Genomic DNA, 22,043 nt, shown 5'->3' with positions numbered 1-22,043 from the left:
AATTTTTAGTTAAATTTTCCTTCATAATGATGAAGTCCTGCCACTGTTGACTGTAGTGAAGGATAAATCGAAAGCGTTATATGGTATCAAACTGAGATTGACAATGGGACAGAATAGCGTCATTTCTCAGTATGGAAGTTAAGCGAAATCTACCAGTTAGCGTGGACAAGAGGCGGGTCTTCTGGTCGAGCTTCTGGTGGATTCTCGCGGGGATTTGTGGGAAGCCTTTCAACTGTTTGTGTCGAGGTGGGGTGACTGAACTACAAATCTTGTCAGCCCGAGCGCGTTTCACATGCGCAAGTCGCGTCATTATATACAAGGACCTATTGGGCGACTTTTGCGATGTAGGTGCTTTTGAGAGAGATTTGGAAGCGGTGAAATAAGGAGTGGTGAGCTGCCTCTTTTTTTGTTTATTTGATATAAGAAGACAACAACCTCTCGCTTGGCGCTGAGTGACTATGAGTGGGCCAGTGGTTTCTGCGGGAACTGATAACTTGATGGCCCGGATCGGGGAGGGCGAGCGGAGTCAGAGTTCAGGTGGACAGCCGCTGAAGCTGGCACATCGGTCACCAACCGTTGGCCCTGGCGTCGTGCCGGGGATGCAGGCCGATCCGAGCCGTGACAGCAGAGGGCGAGCGCCGCTCGAGTGCGCGAGTGACGCCGAAACTGAGCTTGTCGTCCCAGCGCAAGGAGGCGGTGGCAGCGGCGGAGGAGGAGGAACTCCAGCCGTGGTAGGAGGAGGAGGAGGGGGAGGAGGCAGCAGCGGAGGAGGTGGTGGCAAGAGGAGACACCGGAGGCGACCGTCCAAGAAGAAGCGTCGCTGGAAGCCCTACTTCAAGCTATCTTGGGAGGAGAAGAAACAGCTGGATGAGAGAGAGAGCGTACGGGCGGCCAAGACCCGGGCCGAGATGTTCGCGAAAGGTTTCACCGTGGCTCCTTACAACACCACCCAGTTCCTCATGGAGGAACACAACCAGGAGGAGCCCGACCTCAACACCGGTGTCTGCCCTAAACGTGTCAACAAGTCGGATGAGACGAGCGAGGAGGAAGAGCTGGAAGAGGAGGATCAGGACAGCGGCAGTGATGGCATGGGAGGCAACGGCAGCGAATTCCTGCAGAGAGACTTCTCCGAAACTTACGAGAAGTATCACGCAGAGAGCCTGCAGAACATGACCAAGCAGGAGCTGATTCGGGAATACCTGGAGCTGGAGAAGTGTCTGTCCAGGCTGGAGGATGAGAACAACCGGCTGCGGTGTCGCTTGGAAGGGAAGAAACTGGCCCGGGATAACGAGGTGATGGAAAACAAGATCAGAGAACTGGAAGGAGAGATTGAGAGACTGAGAGCCGAAAACCTCGAGCTCCAGGAAGAAAATGAACAGTATAAACGGAAAAATAGACTGTCGGAAAATAATTAAAAGGTGAACTGGGATTACAAAAGTATAAAAATAAAAACTTTTTTAGTCGCTACAGATTCTATATTTTAGAATATCTGTTGTATATTTGAAACGACAGATCGGTTTATTTCGATGTTTGGATTGAGATAACTTCTTTCTCCATTTTTCAATTTCTTGCATCTGCCTTTGCAGAGAGTTGGAAATAACTAACGCGGTCGATACAACACATTGAACAAAACTATAGTCAAGTAGCGTGTATTGACTGCACTCTTAAATAAAAAGGTTTAATTTTGTGTATATGTTGCTTATTTTACCAGCATATTGAGTTGCTTTCTTTCAGCTTATTGTAAATATGATGTTTAGAAGTGTTGCCAAATTAGTTTAAAGGGAGTCCAGTCCAAACTATAAAATTGTGGTTTTTGTCATGCATGGGTTTTCAAGAACTGTTTAAACTAGTGGCAAATAAACTCTCTTACAGGTCAGACTTTTGATTCTAATCCCGTTTAAAGTTCCTTTGTGCAAACCATCCAGCATATAATTTTGTTTTACTGATTCATCTTTTCTCAACCTGTTCATAAATTGTGGGTATTATCCAGAATAAACCAAACTTGTAATAATCTATGTAACTATTATTTTAAATTTCAGTTAATAAATTCTGGCAACAACATGTTAACTATACTTTCCAAGGAATAAAAGTTTAAAAGGAAATGTATTTTCAAGTGTGAGTATAGGCATAGTAAGGAAAATATGTTTGGTTAATTAGTTGTAATTCAAAGGGAAACTAATTTGAATAAACTGACTATCAAGAGCATACAGTACATTAGTTTTTACCTTCACCTATATGTGTCAATTAATTTGTGATTAATTGTGTCCAGTCTTTCCCCCCATTAAAATTTAAGTTTGGTGAATGAAGTACGTACCCATTTATTGCTCTACAATGATATTTGGTGGAAATAAATTTGCCTGCAATATATACTTGAGAAATTTTGGTGTAACAGCAGTATAGTTTGGATAGAAAACTCTTGGGTTTTGGAACTGTTGAAATTAACCGATTTTAAATGAATATAAATTGAGCAGTACTGCAACTTGGTACTATTGAAATATACAAGTAAATTTTCTATTGTCAAAAAGAACAATAGGTTATTTTGTACCCAAAATTTGGTTGATAGTTATGCTTGATAATTACAATATTCAAGAACTATCATGAATTTTTTGTATTTGTTAGAATGAAAATCTGGATTACCAATACTGTAAAACTGTTGACAAAATCTTGAATTATGAAGAAAAGCCTTTGCATTTTGGCGCAGTTGCTAATTTAAGGTTAATGTGTATACTGATACAAAGAAATGTGTCATTTACGTTAACAATTTACATCCCTATGGTCTGCTGGGTTAGAGAGTAAATGCACCCACATGTTCCATTACCAACATAGCATGCTCACAATTCTTGGAAGAACAACACATAACACAACAACAAACAATACAAGCCCCATTCTTTCCATTCATACACAGTTCTTTAACCCTAAGTCAGGCCTCCAGAGAATATGGACTTGAGCCTGCTTTGACTCCCCATTGGAATCACAGCCTTGTGCCTCCATCCAACAGGCCTCACATTCTGGACCTGGTTTATCCTTGGCATTGATACAATGCCAATTACCAAACTGCAGGTCTCGAGATCCAGAGGCACCCATAGTCTGATATCCAACCATGGAAGACCCTTATCTAAATCACTAGTCTTTGTAAGGTGAACAAAGTCTTGGGGTTGACTGCTTATTTCCCCACATCCTGAGGCCTCCTGGGAGAAAGAAAGGGGGAGGGGAGCACCAAAGGGAGTTGGAGAACAGGCAGAGTGATGGGCAGAGAGAGAGAAAAAAAACCAAACAACTGAATATGTCAGGGATGGGGTAAGAAGGGGAGGAGGGGCATTAACGGAAGATAGAGAAGTCAATGTTCATGCCATCAGGTGTCTATCCACGGCCTCCTCTACTGTCAAGATGAATCCACACTCAGGTTGGAGGAACAACACCTTATATACCATCTCAGTAGGCTCCAATCTGATGGCATGAACATTGACTTCTCTAACTTCTGTTAATGTCCCTCCTCCCCTTCCTACCCCATCCCTGACATATTTTGTTTTTTTTCCTCTCTGCCTGTTCTCCATCTCCCTCTGGTGCTCCCCTCTCCCTTTCTTTCTCCCTAGGCCTCCAGTCCCATGATCCTTTCCCTTCTCCAGCTCTTTATCACTTTCGCCAATCACCTTTCCAGCTGTTAGCTTCATTCCTCCCCCTCCAGTCTTCTCCTATCAATTCGGATCTCCCCCTCCCCCTACTACTTTCAAATCTCTTAGTATCTTTCCTTTCAGTTAGTCCTGACGAAGGGTCTCGGCCTGAAACGTTGACACTGCTTTTCCTATAGATGCTGCCTGGCCTGCTGCATTTCACCAGCATTTCGTGTGTGTTGCTTATTTACAAAGTTTACAAAGCTTCCTTTGAACTATGTATGATGTAACAGGTTCAAATGTCTTGCAACTTCTCACCATCACATCTAAAATAATTTACGACGATACAATGCAATGCTGATTGGATTGATGCATATTTGTTAAGTTAATCAGTAAGTTCCTGATCTGTCTGGTCTGCATTTGTTTGTTCTGAGCTGAATTTTAAATTTGATCTTTAATGCATATTCAGATTTGAAGGATGGTCACTGATCAATGTAGGCACTATCTCCTGACCCTAACAATGCCCTAACAATCTGTATTGTGCTTTGCTATAGTGCACTTCAGCTCACATACAACTGTGGAACTAGGGATATAAAAAAATCATTTTGATGCTATGTAACCTCTGACTAAAAGAATAGTTGGGACTGAATAGAAATTTTTGAACTGAAGAAAACTCTGTCTTCAGCAGTTAGCTAAGACAGGCTCATATAACATTGTACGTTGTACCCTCATTTGAGTAGAGAGGAGGACTCACTGTTAAGGACAGGAATGAACATCCATTCATAATTAAATCAGGGTCTAGCAAAGGGAATAACTGATAAGGACTGGACAGCACATCCATCTGTAATTAAGCCCTGATCTAGTGGATTCTTTTATCTATAACTAAGTTTCACACCAACAGACTTGGAGGGTGTACCATTTCTAATGACATCTTGCAACAGTAATATATGGGGATTACTATGTATAAATATACGGCTGTAACCGGAGAGTGGGCCCACTTGTCGCATGGTGGCAGTACTTACATACCTTCCCTCTGACAAATGGGTCTTAAACTCCTGCAGGAGGGTGTGCAGTAAACTGTGGTAACTATAAGAAACTGGTCTCCCTCGCCCAAAACTGATCGCATAACCTCTATGGGATCAGGAAAGAATCTGCTGGGAGACAAATAAGGTAGGCAAATTTTATTAATTGAGCAGTAGGCGGTATCGGATCAATTTATTAATTGGGCATGAGGTGCCAAGCTGGGTAAATTTCTCTAATTTATCAATTGGGCAGGAAGCATTCATGCCGGGTATATTACTTAGAGAACATTGGTCAATTGAAGTCGAGTGATATGAATGGGCCAGGAACAGCCCTACACAACAAATGTGAGAGTTTTCCAAACAAGGAAAACAATGTGCGAATGTTGAGTGCAGCACTGAATAAGAAACTGGGGAACAAAATGTGGCCACTGGGGGGGATCCTGGGATATTACCTCAAGAGAACAAGCAGTAAATTTAATAATGAGAAAGATCTGTGGAAATTGTTGAAAAAGGGAATGGAAGGAAAAGGCAGATGTAAAGTGTAACTGTATTTTTAGCAAGTTGGAGGAATAATGTGTAGATTAGAGGTATGTACTGCAGAAGGAATGCCTGAAGGTTGGGAGACATTAAAGGAGGAGTGTGAACGGGTGGATGGGCGCTGAAAACGGGAGCAGGAGAAACAACGTAAGCAAACCAAGGCCGACCTAGGTAGGAAAGAAGGGCAGGGACGTCAGTCTAGAGTTGGAACTAATAAGGAAATAAGGGATCTCGAACCCATGTCTGGCATACCCACCCTGTTTGAGAACAGTGACCGTGATGAGGAGTGGGCACCCACTGTACCCCCCTACCTTACTTGGGGCCAAGTGCACCCAGTGCTCCCAAACCAGAATCCTCCCCTGTATTCTGATACAGTGGCCAATTGGGTAAAACAGCGGCAGCAGACAAAGGGAGGTCCCAATACCCTGAGATCCATAAAGGGAGTATCGGCAATTGTATCGAGACGGGGAGGGGAGAATCCACTAAAACCCCAAAGTTAACAGCTCTATTAAGACAATTTCCCACCCGAATGCTGCCCAATCCACGAGCAGCGGAGGAGGAACAGCTCTCAGTGATTCCTGTGTATGCACCCTGGAAGCCTCAAGAAATGATAATGATCATGAATCAGGCCCCAGATAGAAAAGAAAAACCAGCACAGTTTGCTCAGTCTGTCCACAGCACTATGCAAATGTATAATCGACCCCGCAAGATTTATTCAGTCTCTGCTGCATGATTCTCTCAGTTGATGAGAGACAGAAATGGAAAGCAGAATTGAGATACCAAACCTATCAGGAGTTACAGGTGGGAAACCATAATGAGAATTAACAGACAGACCAGGTTATTCAAGCCTTGGAAGGGGCCTTTCAGCAATCTGTAAACATCACTAAAGTACTTGAATGCAAATCTAAGCCTGGGGAATCTGGACTAGACTACTGGGAGCTATCTGAGGTCTGCTCAGCACTTTTGCAGGAGAATCTGGGAATCTGATAATGGGAATCTGTCCCCCCAGTTTAAAGCCTTACAGCTCCAATGCTTCCAACTAAGTTAGTCAACATGATTAAAACAAATAATATGGATTGGCCTGACAATAACTGAAATCAAAATGTGACAAGCTTCGACATATTACTGTGACCCGCATTTCGAATCCCGATCAACCCCGAAGGGAACTAATAATTAAAGGTGAATATGTTCAGAGGGAAGAAGGATATGAAAGGGCTAGATCAGTGAGATCAAGAATTGAGATCAATTTCCAGATTAACCGTACCCTGATAACCTGAACTATTATTGGACAGGACCCATCAGAATGCCAGCCCAACGACTTCCATTTAACTGTCAGGATTCCAGGAATGGTAGGCCTGGTCCACCTTGCCAACCGTTATCACAGACAGGCAATAGGTATGGGGTATGGGGGGGGGGCAACCCCAGACCAAGTGGGGTGTGCTTCAATTGTGGATGTCCTGGGCATTGGAGGGTGAGGTGCCCAGGGGAACAAAAACCTACCAAGGGACAGGTGGGGACAATGACATCATTCTCTGCCCATAACCTGTTTAGAAATTGGCAATAAGGATGCTCCCTACCATGAGTACCAACCCTCAGGAAGAGCCCAATGTAATATCGCAAGTTGCTGGACTTCCAATTCTGTTTATGATTGATATGGGGGCCAACCAAACCACTCTCAATCAGGAACAAGGATTCCAGCTATCAGACGCTACAATCACTCTGTGTGGGTTCGAAGGCACAGAATGCATGTATTCACGTACCCAGCCACTGCGGGTGGAATTCCAGGGGAACCAGTGTGAGGTTTCATTTACAGTCACCACCAGTCTGGGGTGTAATCTAGTTGGAAGTCGAGTTTCTAAGCACAAAAAAGGGTATCACCCTGTGAAAAACTGACAGCTTCACTACTGGCCGAAGTTCCAGGTGTCCTTTGGTGACAGACAGGACAGGTGCTTCCCCATACCACCGTTATGGTTTGCCCTGGGTTCAAGCTAAACAGCCTATGGTTCCTTACCTACACCCTGATGAAACAAGCCTGCAGCACCAAGAGAGAATGGCAAGACATGGCCGCAGGCCAACTCTGGTACTGGAAGGAATCTGAGGTGAAGGTGGGACATCTGGTAAGAGACTCTTTTAACCTTGACCAAACCCAGGACATTGTACCCCATCTCAATTTCAGGCCATGAAGTCGGCCGCACCAACTGCCCCCCTGTCTGGATCACAGTGAAGAAAGGACGACTCTCCCATCCGTTCCGCAATACCCCCTCAAGCCCGAGGCGACATCTTATGAGGATGGAAGCTCTTTTGTGGATCCAGCAGGGAAATGGTGTTCTGGATATGCGATAGTGACGGACAGTGAAGAAATTGAGCAGTCCTCTTTTGAAGCAGTTGTCTGCCCAGAAGGCTGCGCTGTTTGCTCTGGCTCGTGCCTGTATGCACCTTGGGTCAAAAGAAGGCAGTGAGTAGCTTGAGCTAACAAAGTGTTTCCATAAACAGTACTCTGCGAAGTAGAGCTTTATTATATTTGTTCAATTACTAATTCCAATCCCAATGATTAGGAAGTGTTAACTCCGAACCATGTGTTCCTTCTGAAGTTCTCGCTATCTTTACCACGAGGAGAGTTCCAAAATGTACACATTTATGCTTACCATAGATGGAAGTATGTCCAATACATGTCAAAGTTGTCTTGAAAAGGCCGAGTCAAGGAGTATTTACCACAGTTACAGGAATGTCAGAAATAGTCAGGTATGAAGCATAATTTTCTCCTGGGAGATTTTGTATTTATAGTTAATACTGTAGTGCAAAGCTCATGATTATGGGGAGTGTCGACAGAAGAGGATTTGGGCGGCAGGTCCTCCTCAAGATATAACCAGTATATTGTCTTCTACAAGTGGCAGAGGTTTGAGGAATTCTAGAAAAGTCTAGAAGCTTCATGACTTTGACTTGACTTCCTAATTTGACAGAGAGTGGTGGTAAAGATCACTCTGTACTGGGCTAAGTGCTTGTTACCTCTGATCTAGATGAATTGACTGGAAGAACGAAAAAGAAAGAGGACATTTGCATAACTGTTAAGAGGTTTATCCTTGCAGATTTCTTGTCCCCTGATTTATTAGTAATTAATTGTGATTATTATAGCAAAGTAAGTAGGGATCTGGATGTATGATCCATGTAACTGTCTATATTTTACATTGCATGTTTTTAATGGGTAATTTGACGTGTAGTTTGGGGCATAATAGAAGTGAATGAGTATTGTCATGCATTCTCTCTTTACCCTAGTTGATTTTAGTTTTGTTGGAGAGAGTGAGTCAAGATGATAATTCTTTGTTGACCATTAATTATTCTGGATTAATGCTAACATAGAAACATAGAAACCCTACAGCACAGTACAGGCCCTTCAGGTTGTGCCAAACTTGTCCTTACCTGAGAAATTACCTAGAGTTACCCATAGACCTCTATTTTACTAAGCATGTATCTAACTAAAAGCCTCTTAAAAGACCCTATCGTATCTGCCTCCACCACTGTCGCCAGCAGCCCATTCCACACACTCACCACTCTCTGTGTAAAAAACTTACCCCTGACATCTCCTCTGTACCTACTCCCCAGCACCTTAAACCTGTCTAATCTTGTGGGAACCATTTCAGCCCTGGGAAAAAGCCTCTGACTATCCACATGATCAATGCATCTCATCATCTTATACACCTCTATCAGGTCATCTCTCATCCTCCGTCGCTCCAAGGAGAAAAGGATGAGTTCACTCAACCTATCCTCCCCAATCCAGGTAACAACCTTGTAAGTGTCTTCTGCACCCTTTCTATAGTTTCCACATCCTTCCTGTAGTGAGGTAACCAGAACTGAGAACAGTACTCATACTCATACTCACAGTACTTTAATGGCCCTTATAGGACCAGGGTCCTATATAGCTAAATAGCCTTTTTTTGCTATAATTCTGTTTCAGATTCATTAGTTAATTGTAATCTCTATTAGATTGTTCTCTTTTGCTGATTTTGTAATAAAGGATCAAAAGTACTTTTGTCAACCCGGAACACAGTTATTTTGGTAGTGTGTTATATAGTGTCAATTTTTCTCACCCACTGTCTTTCAGCGATTTTGGTTTGTCTTCTAGTAAAGAGCTATACCAGTTTTGAGCTCCAGTAAAGAATTTAAAAAGGTAAAATCTTCAGTTACAACAATAGTGTTCAGAAGAGCATCTCTGAATACACAATAAACATGGCTACACCATCACAGTTACACCGTCACACAGCCACATGGCTACACCATCACAGTTACACAGTCACACGGCTACACCATCACACAGTCACACGGCTACACCATCACAGTTACACCGTCACACAGTCACACGGCTACACTGTCACACAGCCACATGGCTACACCATCACACAGCCACATGGCTACACCATCACAGTTACACAGTTACAGCAGCAGAAGATCTCAAACATACTGTCTGTGACCACTTGATTAGGTAGAAAAGGATTCTAATAAATTGAGAACTGAGTGGATCCCAGTTGTTAAGGTGCAAAATGTTGCAAACAATGAGTATGGAAAATTTAAAAATTGAAACATTGGAAATGATGCTCTATCTAGCGTTATCTTTAAAGAGGGTAACAACATACAGTAAATAAATAGCAAACACAAGGAAATCTGCAAATGCTGGAAATTCAAGCAGCACACACAAAATACTGGTGGAACACAGCAGGCTAGGCAGCGTCTATAGGAGAAGCACTGTCGACGTTTCGGGCTGAGACCCTTCGTCAGGACTAACAGAAAGGAAAGATAGTAAGAGATTTGAAAGTAGGAGGGGAAGGGGGAGATCCAAAATGATAGGAGAAGACCGGAGGGGGTGGGATGAAGCTAAGAGCTGGAAAGGTGATTGGCAAAAGTGATACAGAGCTGGAGAACGGAAAGGATCATGGGACGGGAGGCCTCGGGAGAAAGAAAGGTGGAGGGAAACACCAGAGGGCGATGGAGAACAGGCAGAGTGATGGACAGAGAGAGAGGAAAAAACAAACAACTAAATGTGTCAGGGATGGGGTAAGAAGGAGAGGAGGGGCATTAACGGAAGATAGAGAAGTCAATGTTCATGCCATCAGGTTGCAGGCTACCACCTTCACTACACTTCACCTGTGAGTCGGCCGGTGTGGTATACTGTGTCTGGTGCTCCTGGTGTGGCCTTTTATATATTGGTGAGACCTGACGCAGACTGGGAGACCGTTTCGCTGAACACCTATGCTTGGTCCGCCAGAGAAAGCAGGATCCCCCAGTGGCCAGACCGTTTCGCTGAACACCTACGCTTGGTCCGCCAGAGAAAGCAGGATCCCCCAGTGGCCATACATTTTAATTCCACGTCCCATTCCCATTCTGATATGTCTATCCACGGCCTCCTCTACTGTCAAGATGAAGCCACACTCAGGTTGGAGGAACAACACCTTATATACCGGCTGGGTAGCCTCCAACCTGATGGCATGAACATTGACTTCTCTAACTTCTGTTAATGCACCTCTTCCCCTTCTTACCCCACCCCTGACATATTTAGTTTTTTTCCTCTGCCTATTCTCCATCTCCCACTAGTTACAGTAAATAAGTATCCACATTAAACCTAGCCACCTCTCTTATGGATGTTGTTGACCCTCATACTGCCTCATGAAAATATTCTTGGTGAAATCAGTATTGGATCTAAACCACTACACTCCGAGGGTCTGTTAAAATCTAATCAGAGCTTTACTGAGGTTTTCAGTTTTCCATAGGATGGCATTAAAAATTCTGATTCATTACCTCTTTGCATTAAATCATCCATGCCCATTGTCCTGCATAACTGCATAACTAACTTCTTCTGTAAATGAGAAGTGAAACAGCCTTTTACTGAAGCAGTTCAGGTTGTTTCGTCAACCATGTGAAATGAATAAAATATTTCTGTAATTATTTCAATTACTTATGTATTTTCAGATTCTTCATTTAGCAAAGCTCTGAATCCACATGGATTAAGATCAGCTTCTCCTCGACCTCTACTTAGTGGCAACTGCTACAGTGTTGATTCTAATTCACAAAGCAAAACATCTCTGCCAGTGCTGCCAAGAGGTCACCAACCTTCATTACCAGATCTTACCGGCTCATCCCACCCCAGTAGTGCTGGTGGTGTAAGGCATAGTGCACCAGCACCGCCACCACCTCCTACAATTGGAAGACGTACAAATCCACCACCACCACCTGTGCATAGCAGCCAAACTCATTCCAGTGGACCGTACAACAGAGAAAAACCTTTGCCTCCTACGCCAGGACAAAAGACACCTGGCAATAGAGATGGCCCTCCTGCCCCTCCTTCTGTCAAACCTCCACCATCACCAATTAATCCACGGCTCAGTAATATTCAGACCCAACCTTTGTCACGTCCTGCTCCACCCTACAGACAAACTCTCTTTGTGCATAATGGCCCTTCTAGTCCTGGGAAGGAAGCTGCCCCAGAATTGCCACAGAGACATAATTCATTATCACGGAAGTCAGCTGGACAATTGCGAGGAGTTGCCCTCCTCCGCCATCTCCTTTCCCTTCCCAGAATGGACCACCACCACCTGCCAGGGATCCACCAAATCGAGCAGCAGGTAAGAACCTTGAGTCTGAGTTCGAGAGGTAATATAGAGCAATAGAGGTAGGCTCAGAAATAGTGAAAGCTTGGGAAAGGGACATGCTCAGACCGATTATTTGAGATGACTATTTTAATTCAAAGAGTATTATGAAAAAAAGCAGATGAGCTTAGAGCGTGGATCAGTACTTGGAGATATGATGTGGTGGCTGTTACAGAGTCTTGGTTGGCTCAAATGCCAGACTTTAGATGTTTCAGAAAGGACAGGGAGGGAAGCAAAAGAGGTGGGCACTTGACACTGTTGATCAGAGATAGTGTCAGAGTTGCAGAAAAGGAGAATGCCATGGACGGATTGTGTACATAAGTTGGAACAGGTACATCCGGTGTTACTTAACATCTGTTAGTCAAATGTTTCTCTTGGTATATAGTATATATTTTACCTTTCTATGGATATAAAACACTTCAGAATATATGTTTCAGCACCAGGCTCGGGAATGGACAGATCACTCCGTGTGTGTTCTCCACCGTGCCAGGTTGATATGGAGGATCAAAAACCCAAAACTGATGCACCATCAATAACTCTGAGACGTGGGATATTGGTTTTTATTGGCTGGAGGAAAGCACAAGCAGCAAGTGACCATCACACGACATCCTGGAGACTGAGGAAGGGGCTGTGCCTCCAATCGCCTTCATACCGGGGTCCGTGGGAGGAGCCACAGGAGCAGTCAGTGGGGGAGGCGTGTCCAGACAGGTATATGTAGTTTGCCACATTCACCCCCCCTTTGTTTTAAAAGAGAGTCCCCATGGGGTGAAGTTTCTTACAAGTATACTTACAGGTTAAGTCTATGAGGTGGTCGAATCTGTCGCTGCGATCTACGTAGCACCGGCTGTGATTGCACAGATGCCGGTGGTGATTGCACCGGAGACGGAGGTTGTGCTGGTTCCGGCCTAACTGGAGGTGTCAGCCCACTAGGTGTCAGTGATCTCTCATGCATGTGCGAGGCGCCTGGTATATACGTGTGTGAGGCGCCCAGTATGGGAGTGGCATGAGGAGTCTGTGTAGGGCTCGGTGTGCGCGGTGTCACCTCGGGTACGGGGTACATAGTCACCGTGGAGTGTTCAGGGTAGTGGTCTGCTGCTCTTGCGGGCGCCAGGTCGCGGACGGAGACCGTGTCCTCCTGCCCATCAGGTAAGACCACGTACGCATACTGGGAGTTCGCATGTAGAAGGTGAACCCTCTCGACCAGCGGGCAGTATTTATTGCTCCTCACATGTTTCCGGAGCAGCACTGGCCCTGGGGATGTCAGCCAAGCCGGTAGGGTGGTCCCAGTGGCAGACTTCCTGGGAAAAGAGAATAGGCGTTTGTGAGGGGTGGCATTGGTGGACGTACATAACAGAGAGCGGATAGAGTGCAGTGCCTCGGGGAGGACCTCCTGCCATCGAGAGACCGGTAACCCCTTTGACTTAAGGGCTAAAAGTGTGGCCTTCCACACTGTGGCATTCTCCCTCTCCACCTGTCCATTTCCCCGGGGATTATAACTCGTGGTTCGACTAGTAGCAATGCCCCTAGCCAGCAGGTACTGGCGCAGCTCGTCACTCATAAAGGAGGACCCTCTATCACTGTGGATATAGCAGGGGTATCTGAACAGAGTGAAGAGCTGGCGCAGGGCTTTTATGACGGACGTGGCAGTGGTGTCGGGGCAGGGAATGGCAAAGGGGAACCGCGAGTACTCATCGACAATGTTGAGAAAGTAGACATTGCGGTCAGTGGAGGGAAGGGGGCCCTTAAAGTCACCACTCAGTCGCTCAAAAGGGCGGGTTGCCTTGACAAGTTGCGCCATTTCAGGACAGTAGAAGTGCGGTTTGCACTCAGCGCAGATTTGGCAGTCCCTGGTCATCGTCCTGATGTCCTCAAGGGAGTACGGCAGGTTCCGGGCTTTCACAAAATGGTAAAATCGGGTGACCCTCGGTTGGCAAAGATCTGCATGGAGGATGTATAGCCGGTCGAGCTGTGTGCTGGCACACGCTTCCTGGGATAGGGCATCGGGGGTCTCATTGAGCCTTCCAGGCCAGTACAGGATATCATAGTTGTAGGTGGAGAGTTTTATTCTCCACCGCAAAATTTTATCATTTTTGATTTTGCCCCGCTGTTAGTTGCTGAACATGAATGCAACCGAGCGCTGGTCAGTCAGCAAGGTGAACCTTTTGCCGGCGAGATAGTGCCTCCAGTGCCTAATAGCTTCCACTATGGCCTGGGCTTCTTTCTCCATCACGGAGTGCCAAATTTCAGAGCCTTGAAGGGCACGAGAAAAGAATGCTACTGACCTTCCTGCCTGATTGAGGGTAGCAGCCAGCGCGAAATTGGAAGCGTCACTCTCTACTTGGAAGGGAATGGTCTCGTCCACCGCATGCATCGTTGCTTTGGCAATGTCCCCTTTAATGTGGCTGAAGGCCGGGCGGGCCTCGGCAGAGAGGGGAAAAGTGGTAGACTTGACCGGGGGTGGGCCTTGATGCGTAGTGAGGGACCCACAGGGTGTAATAGGAAAAGAAGCCCAGGCACCGTCTGAGGGCTCTGAGGGTGGTGGGAAGAGGGAGTTTTAACAGGGCATATGGTCAGGGTCAGGGCCAATGACCCCGTTCTCCAGAACATACCCAAGGATAGTGAGTTGAGTGGTTCCGAATTCACACATCCCTGTTATACGTAAGGTTTAGGGGTTTGGCCACTTGGAAAAATCGTTGGAGGTTGGTGTTGTGATCCGGCCAGTCGTGACCACAGATGGTGATGTTGTCCAGATAGTGAAATGTGGCCTTCAGTCGGTACTGGTCAACCATCCGGTCCATTTCCCTCTGGAAGACAGAGACACCATTCGTGACACCGAAGGGGACGCGCAGGAAGTGATAGAGCCTGCCGCCCGCCTTGAAGGTGGTGTAGGGGAGGTCCTCCGGGCGGATGGGGAGCTAATGGTAAGCGGATTTCAGGTCTATGGTCGAGTACATCTTGTACTGAGCTATCTGGTTGACAATATCCGTGATGCGGGGTAGGGGGTACGCGTCAAGCTGCGTGAACCAATTGATGGTCTGGCTATAGTCCATGACCATTCTATTTTTCTGCCTGGTCCGAACAACAACCACCTGGGTCCTCCAAGGATTTGTGCTTGGCTCAATGATCCCCTCCCTGGGCAGCCGCTGCACCTCTGACTGAATGAAGGCCCTGTCCCCCGCGCTGTACCTCCTGCTTTTGGTTGCCACGGGTTTACAGTCGGGGGTCAGGTTAGCGAACAGCGGTGGGGGAGGGATCTTGAGGGTGGAGAGGCTGCATCAGTAGCTCAGCTGTCGGCATGGTGCTGGGTGGGATGTGTTGGTTGGTGTGTGTGTGTGGTCAGTAGCAGGGTATATGACGAAGTCCCACAAAACTGAGGGTTCCTGACAGTGAGAGGTGGGAGGGGCCCATCATATGCCATAGTCACACTTTTTAGGTGGCTCTGGAAGTCCAACCCCAATAGCACAGGCGCGCACAGTTGAGACATGACCAGTAGTGCAAAGTCCCGATATTCTGTGCCCTGCACCACCAATGTCGCTACACAACCCACCCGGATGCCTGTGGAATATGACCCAGAAGCCATGGTGACCCTCTGGCTTACTGGCTGTGTCATGAGTCTGCAGGGTTGCACCGTGTCCGGGTGAATAAAACTCTCAGTGCTGCCCGTTTTGCAGAACAGCCTCCAGCGTGTCGGCCGTCTCGATCGTCAAGCGTAAGGAAGATTGGCGTTTTCCAGGAGCTGCTGGTGCACGTACAATGACCTGATCCCTGTAACGAAGGCGTCTCGTACCAGGAGCTCCACATGCTGTTCCGTCGTCAGTCCCCTGCAGTTGCAGGCCCACATGAGTGTCTGTAGGGCCTGGACTAATTCCCTGCTCGACTCTCCGGCCCACTGCCGCTGTGTCGCTAAGCAATGTCTTGCGTAGACGGTGTTCACCAGCCGCAGGTACTGTCTTTGGGGGGCATCCAGTGCCCCTTGGTAGGTCGGCAGGCCCCTGATAAGGGAGAATACTTTCCGGCTGACCCTCGAAAGGAGGATTTAGTGCATAATAGCGGGCTCAGTCACACAAATCTCCTGCAAGAATGATTGGAAGCATGCAAGCCAGAGTTCAAAGGCAAGAGCTGCTTCTGAGTCTTGAGGATCAATGTCTAATTTTTCCAGAGGTAAAATGCTTTCCATGTTTTAAAACTTACAGCCAATAAAATTGATGCATCATCAATAACTCTGAGATTAGGTAGGTAATTGATCTCAAGAGAATGAGTTTGTTGAATGAGTAGAGATAACATTTTTAGGGGTTCAGCTATACTGGATTGAGTGTTATGTAATGAACCAGAGGTGATCAGGGAGCTTAGGGTAAAAGAACGCTTAGTAACCAGTGATCACAAAATGATCATGTTCAACTTGAAAATTTGGTAGGGAGAATGTACAAGTATTTCAATGGAGTAAGGGAAATTACAGGGGTATAAGAGAGGAGTTGGCTAGAGTAAATTGGAATGAGCTGCTGGCAGGGATGTCAGCAGAGCAGCAAAGGCGTGCGTTTTTGGGAAAAATGAGGAAGGTGCAGGAGAAAATATTCCAAAAATGAAGAAATGCTTAAATGGTAAAATGATACAACTGTGGCTGAAAAAAGAAGTAAAAGCTATTGAAAAAGCAAAAGAAAGGGCATACAACAAAACAAAAATTAGTAGGAAGACAGAGGATGGGAAGTTTTAAAAACCCTACAGAATCAAAGAATTACTATGAGGGAGAAGATGAAGTAAGAAATCAAGCTAGCAAAACAGTATCAAAGTGGATAGTAAAACCTTTTACAAGAATGTTAAAAATAAAAGAGAGATGAGAGAAAATAAGGCCAGAGAAATAATAATGGGGGGCAAGGAGATGGCAGATGAACTAAATGAGTATTTTGGATCAGTCTTCACTGTGGAAGACAATAGCAGTGTGCCAGATGTTGAAGGGTGTGAGGGAAGAGAAGTGAGTACAGTTATTATTACAAGGGAGAAGGTTCTCAAAAAATCTGAAGACCTAAAGGTACATAAGTCACCCAGACTGGATGAATTACACCCTGATGTGGTGGTAGAGATTATGGAGACATTTGTAATGATCTTCCAAAAGCCATCAGACTCTTGCATGGTGCTAGAGGACTGGAAAATTACAAATGTCACTCCACTCTTTAAGTAAGGAGGAAAGTAGCAGAAAGGATATTATAGACTAGTTAGCCCGGCCTGAGTGGTTGGGAAGATATTGAAGTTCATTGTTAAGGTTGAGGTGATGGAGTACTTGGTGACACAGGACATGACAGGACAAAGCCAACATGGTTTTCTTCAGGGAAGTTTAGGACAGAAGGGCATAGTCTTAGGATAGAGGGACATCCGTTTAAAACAGAGATGCAAAGAAAAATTTTTAGCCAGAGGGTGGTGAATTTGTGGAGTTTATTACCATATGAAGCTGTGGAGGCCAGGTCACTGGGTGTATTTAAGGCGGAAGCTGATATGTTCTTGATTGGATATGGCATCAAAGGTTATGGGGAGAAGGCTGAGGAATGGGGCTGAGGAGGAGAAAAGAACCAGCCTTTGAGGTGTGATGAAACAACTTATGTAGGCCGTTAGACTATATATCACCACATGATATACTGTGGTGCATTGTATCCTAATGTCGAGGTTCTGGACCATCACAGCCTAGATGTCTGAAATGAATTGGGGAACTCAGTCAGAGGAAATACTAGATAGGGTGTCAAACCAAGCAGTCCAGCTGCTGATGAATGCATAATTTATGTCTGCAGCTTTCGTTAATGCTAAAGAGATGACCTCTGCCCATCTGGTGATATAGTCCACCATGGTAAAGAAGTGTGTGAAACCGCAGGAGGGCGGAAAAAGACCAACAAGATCAAATCATTGCTCAGGGACAATGATGGACATGATGGTTAATTTGTCCACTGGCACACCATCCAACCTGCAGTCCAATCAAACAGTCCTTTCTAAGGCTGTGCCACAGAAACTTTAGTGCAACCAATTTCTGTAGGGTCTTCTTGTTTGGATGTGAGATGTCAAATATGGAGTCAAAAACAGTTTGCCTTCATTTGCAGGCACAATGGGGTGAGGGTGACTAGTTGAGACATCGCACAGGAGAGAAACCCCAGCTTCCTTGAACTCATTGTCAGGATACCTTTTAATGCAGAGTCTATGAGCCTTTGGAAAATCTGTGCAGCATTATTAAGTATAAATGCCATGTGCAGAAACTCAAGTAGGCCAATTAAGGTTATCAAAGCTTCTCTGGCAATGTTTTCTGAGCATACAGGTATCTGATGATAGCTACTAAGTAGAATTTGGTAAAATTAACATTCTGGCTAAACGTGCTGAAATGTCATGGATGTGGAACTAGGTAGTGATTGGATGCTGATGACCTTTTTAAGGCATCGGCACTCAACATCTGGGTGGCGAACACCATGGGATTTAGGGGCCATATGGAGGAGTGAAGCCCAGTGATTACTTGACCGGCATAGAATGCCATGTCTTTCCATGTTGATATTTGACAGCATTTCTGGGTCCAGTCTTGGATTGTTCATGGTTCACAGTTCATGGATATGGACTGTGGGCCATTTGTGGGAATGTGGTGCTTGACCCCATGTTTTGTGACAGTAGTGGAGAATGTGGGCTTGGTGAGGTTTGGGATTTTGCCCAGCAGCTGAGTACACTCACATACAGAATCGTTGTGTAGAACTTACTAGCAAGGAGGGTAATGACTCAGTCCTTGACATCCACAGGGACTTAAGATCATCTAACAGTCTTTGGGCGCACTGGAAATCTGCACTCAGTAGAGGTCGAGCTATTTTAGCCAGGAAGTTATTGCTTTTGGTGGCCAACTTTTGGTGATTTTGTGACTCTTTGCTTTCTCATTAACAGGTGATGCTAGTCTGTTTTGCAGCTGTAGGCATTCTTAATTTGGGGGCCTTGATGACTGGGCTTTGAGGCAGGAAAAGGAGGAAGAATGATGCACCAATGCCTGACTGAGCAGTAGCCCTTCACAGCTGCATTACTGAGGGCTATGCAAAAAATAAACAAGGATGGTGATTTCTGAGGAGAGATAGCATGTGATACTTTAGCTCTGATGGCTTAGCATCTGATAGTCCAAAAGACTGTAAGAGGTGAATTTTCAGCAATTTATTGTAAATTGTCTTTTTGACATGCATTTTCTATCTTACATTATAATTTGTAGTTACTAGTTACTATTTGGAGATCTGTATATAACACCCATCAGGGTTTTTATTGAACACTAGATAGACTGTTCTTTAGTTAATATTTAAATTATTTAAATAATATTATAACTTAATATTACATCACTCATTATGGGTTATATGTAAAAGCACTTGAATAGCATAATGCCAGCTAAGTTCAGGCATCACTAAAGAAAACCTAAGTAGACACACATCTTTTTGCTCACTATGTTTTTCTTTTGATTAGTTTTTAATATTACAAAACATGACAATGGCAACAAGAAAGTTTTAAAATGAAACTGAGATGACTGTTGAAAAGTAGTAAGATTTTTTTTCAGAATGGAAAAGAGAGAGGCAGTTGCATTAAAAAAAATATAGAGCAGCACAACTTCCTTTGGAAGGAGGAGAATGTCAGTTTAAAAAAACAGGTAGAAAATTGATGAAATTCATGGATTTGTAAAAAGTGAGTACAGGCTAATAATACATTTTGAAGCCAATGAAATAGCTGATGAAAAGTGAGTAACTGTTTTGCTATGCGCATTTGCTTAAAAATTTGAAATATTTTTGAGGTGATTTTAAGGTTACCATCAATTCAAAGATGAAATGAGATGTGCTGATATCATGAAAGTACTAAAGGAACAATTACAATCAAAACAATTTGAGATTACAGAAATCTTCAGTTTTCATAAGTGGAATAAAAAGGAAGGGGAGTCCATTTTCAGTGTCAGTTCAGTGATGGGCTTAATGATGCACTGAGATCATTTATTTGGTGGAATGTTACAAGAAAGCATTAAGAAAAGCCCTTACCTGTTTACGCTGGATAAACTGGATGCAAGTTGCTGGATTTAAGGACTGGACAGCTGGAGGAATAACAGCTATTTGCAATATAATGAAAGAGTGAACACTGTTCAGTTTTGAAATGCTCAAAGAGAAACACTTGTTAGAAAAACAAGACTTTTATCAGTATTTACAGGTGTGACAGTATGTTAATAGGATGGTTAAAAATGTAACCAAGGCAAGTACATGTCTGATAGAGCTATTTAGAAAAGCATATAATTCAGATAATTCATATAATTCAGGTAGTAGAATCATTTCAAGCATGTATAAGGGGTTGTAAAATCTTAAAACACATTCGACTTCATACATTAAAACAAAATGGGAAAAGGAAGGAGGGATAATTATATCTGAGGAAGAATGGACAATAATATGGAGGTATCAAAGGTTATCACAGAAGAGCCCAGCTTTAAATACATGGATGGAAATTACAATGGACAATTACAAGATGGAGAAGATAACAGCATCTGTTAATCATAAGCTGAAATAGTTTGATTCATACTGGGAAAACTGATTTAACTACATAATGCCTCATAGGCCAGCTTTTATTCTCACAAATCAATGAATATGTTGTAAAACCAAAAGATCACTCCCTACTTGTACATAGTTCTTTCCTTTTGCTTGTCTTTTCTTTCCACTCTTTTCTAAAAGTGTATACTTCAGATAAATACTTTGTGGAGATATTTGATATATATGAATATACAAAATATATGTACAATGTCTGAAATACATCTAATGAAAGTGTTTGTTTGATGATGAACTTAAATAAAAAAATAAATTACAAAAAAAGAAAAGTTCCTACCTGAAGCATAACTTTTATTTAAAAGAGCATTTGAAGTTACAGTCATCAGAAATGTTGATGATTGAAATCCAGTTCAGCACAACCTGAACCACACACACACACACACGCACACACATGCACGCGCGTGCACACACACACACACAACACAGACAGACAGACACACGCACAAACAACACAGACACACACACACACACACACACAGACACACACACACACACACAAAGAGACACATATACATGCTCATGGACACACAAACACAGACAGTCACAAATGGACAAGTAGAAAAACATACACAAGCTGACAAAGAAACACACACAACACTGACTGACAAACGGACAAACACACAGACAGACACACACACACACAGCACAGACAAAACACAGACAGACACACACACAACACAGAGAGACACAGATGCGTAGAAACACACACAACACGAACAGACACACACACTGACACACACACTACACACACAGACTGACACACACACAGACACACACACACAACTCAGACAACAGACACACACTACACTGACACACACACACAACATAGACAGACACACGCACTACACAGACACACACACAGGCAGACAGACTGACAAACACAGCACAGACAGACAGACACACACACACACAACACATCAAAACACAGACAGACACACACACAACACAGACAGAGAGACACAGATGCACAGAAACACACACAACACAAACAGACACATACACTGATACACGCACTAGACAGACTGACACACACTCACAACTCAGACAACAAACACACACTACACAGACACACACAAAGCGCAGACACACAGTCAACAAAGACACACACACAAAATGCAGTCACACACTCAACACAGACACACACTCAACACAGATACACACACTATACAGACACACAAACACAGGCAGACAGACTGACACAGACACAAAACAGACAGACGACACACACACAACACAAACAGACTGAAACACAGCTACACACACTACACAGACAGACACCAATGCAGACACACACACATACACACAACACAGACAGAGAGAGAGAGTGACACACACACGTACACACAACACAGAGAGAGACACACACACACACAGACATCCACACTACACAGACACGCACACAGACACACACACTACACAGAGGAACAGACACACACACACAAAACACAGACTGACACACAGACAACACAGACGGACACACAAAAAACTCAGATATATAGACAGACATACACACTACACAGACACACACAAACAAAACTGAGACACACACACTAACTACACAGAGCGACACAAACACACACCAAGCACAAACAGACAGACAGACACACATGCACGCACACACACACACACACACACACACACACACACAACACAGACAGACACACACATACA

The 22,043-nt window shown here is 44.4% G+C and overlaps 1 protein-coding gene across 1 annotated transcript; it reads left to right on the top strand.

The window, feature by feature from the left end:
• The first annotated feature begins 232 nt into the window (after positions 1 to 232).
• On the top strand, positions 233 to 2,212 carry LOC132386014 (protein HEXIM1-like). The gene has a single exon (XM_059958278.1). The coding sequence runs from the start codon at positions 459 to 461 to the stop codon at positions 1,413 to 1,415; it is 957 nt and encodes a 318-aa protein (XP_059814261.1). The 5' UTR covers positions 233 to 458; the 3' UTR covers positions 1,416 to 2,212.
• The last annotated feature ends 19,831 nt before the right edge of the window (positions 2,213 to 22,043 follow it).

This window comes from Hypanus sabinus (assembly GCF_030144855.1).
Source record: "Hypanus sabinus isolate sHypSab1 chromosome Y unlocalized genomic scaffold, sHypSab1.hap1 SUPER_Y_unloc_12, whole genome shotgun sequence".
In the NCBI taxonomy this organism is placed as follows: Eukaryota; Metazoa; Chordata; class Chondrichthyes; order Myliobatiformes; family Dasyatidae; genus Hypanus; species Hypanus sabinus.
This window is presented reverse-complemented; position numbering and strand designations above follow the sequence as displayed.

Bases quoted from the DNA above. Each gene is read 5' to 3' on its own strand.
- LOC132386014 (XM_059958278.1), top strand. From the start codon at position 459: ATGAGTGGGCCAGTGGTTTCTGCGGGAACTGATAACTTGATGGCCCGG.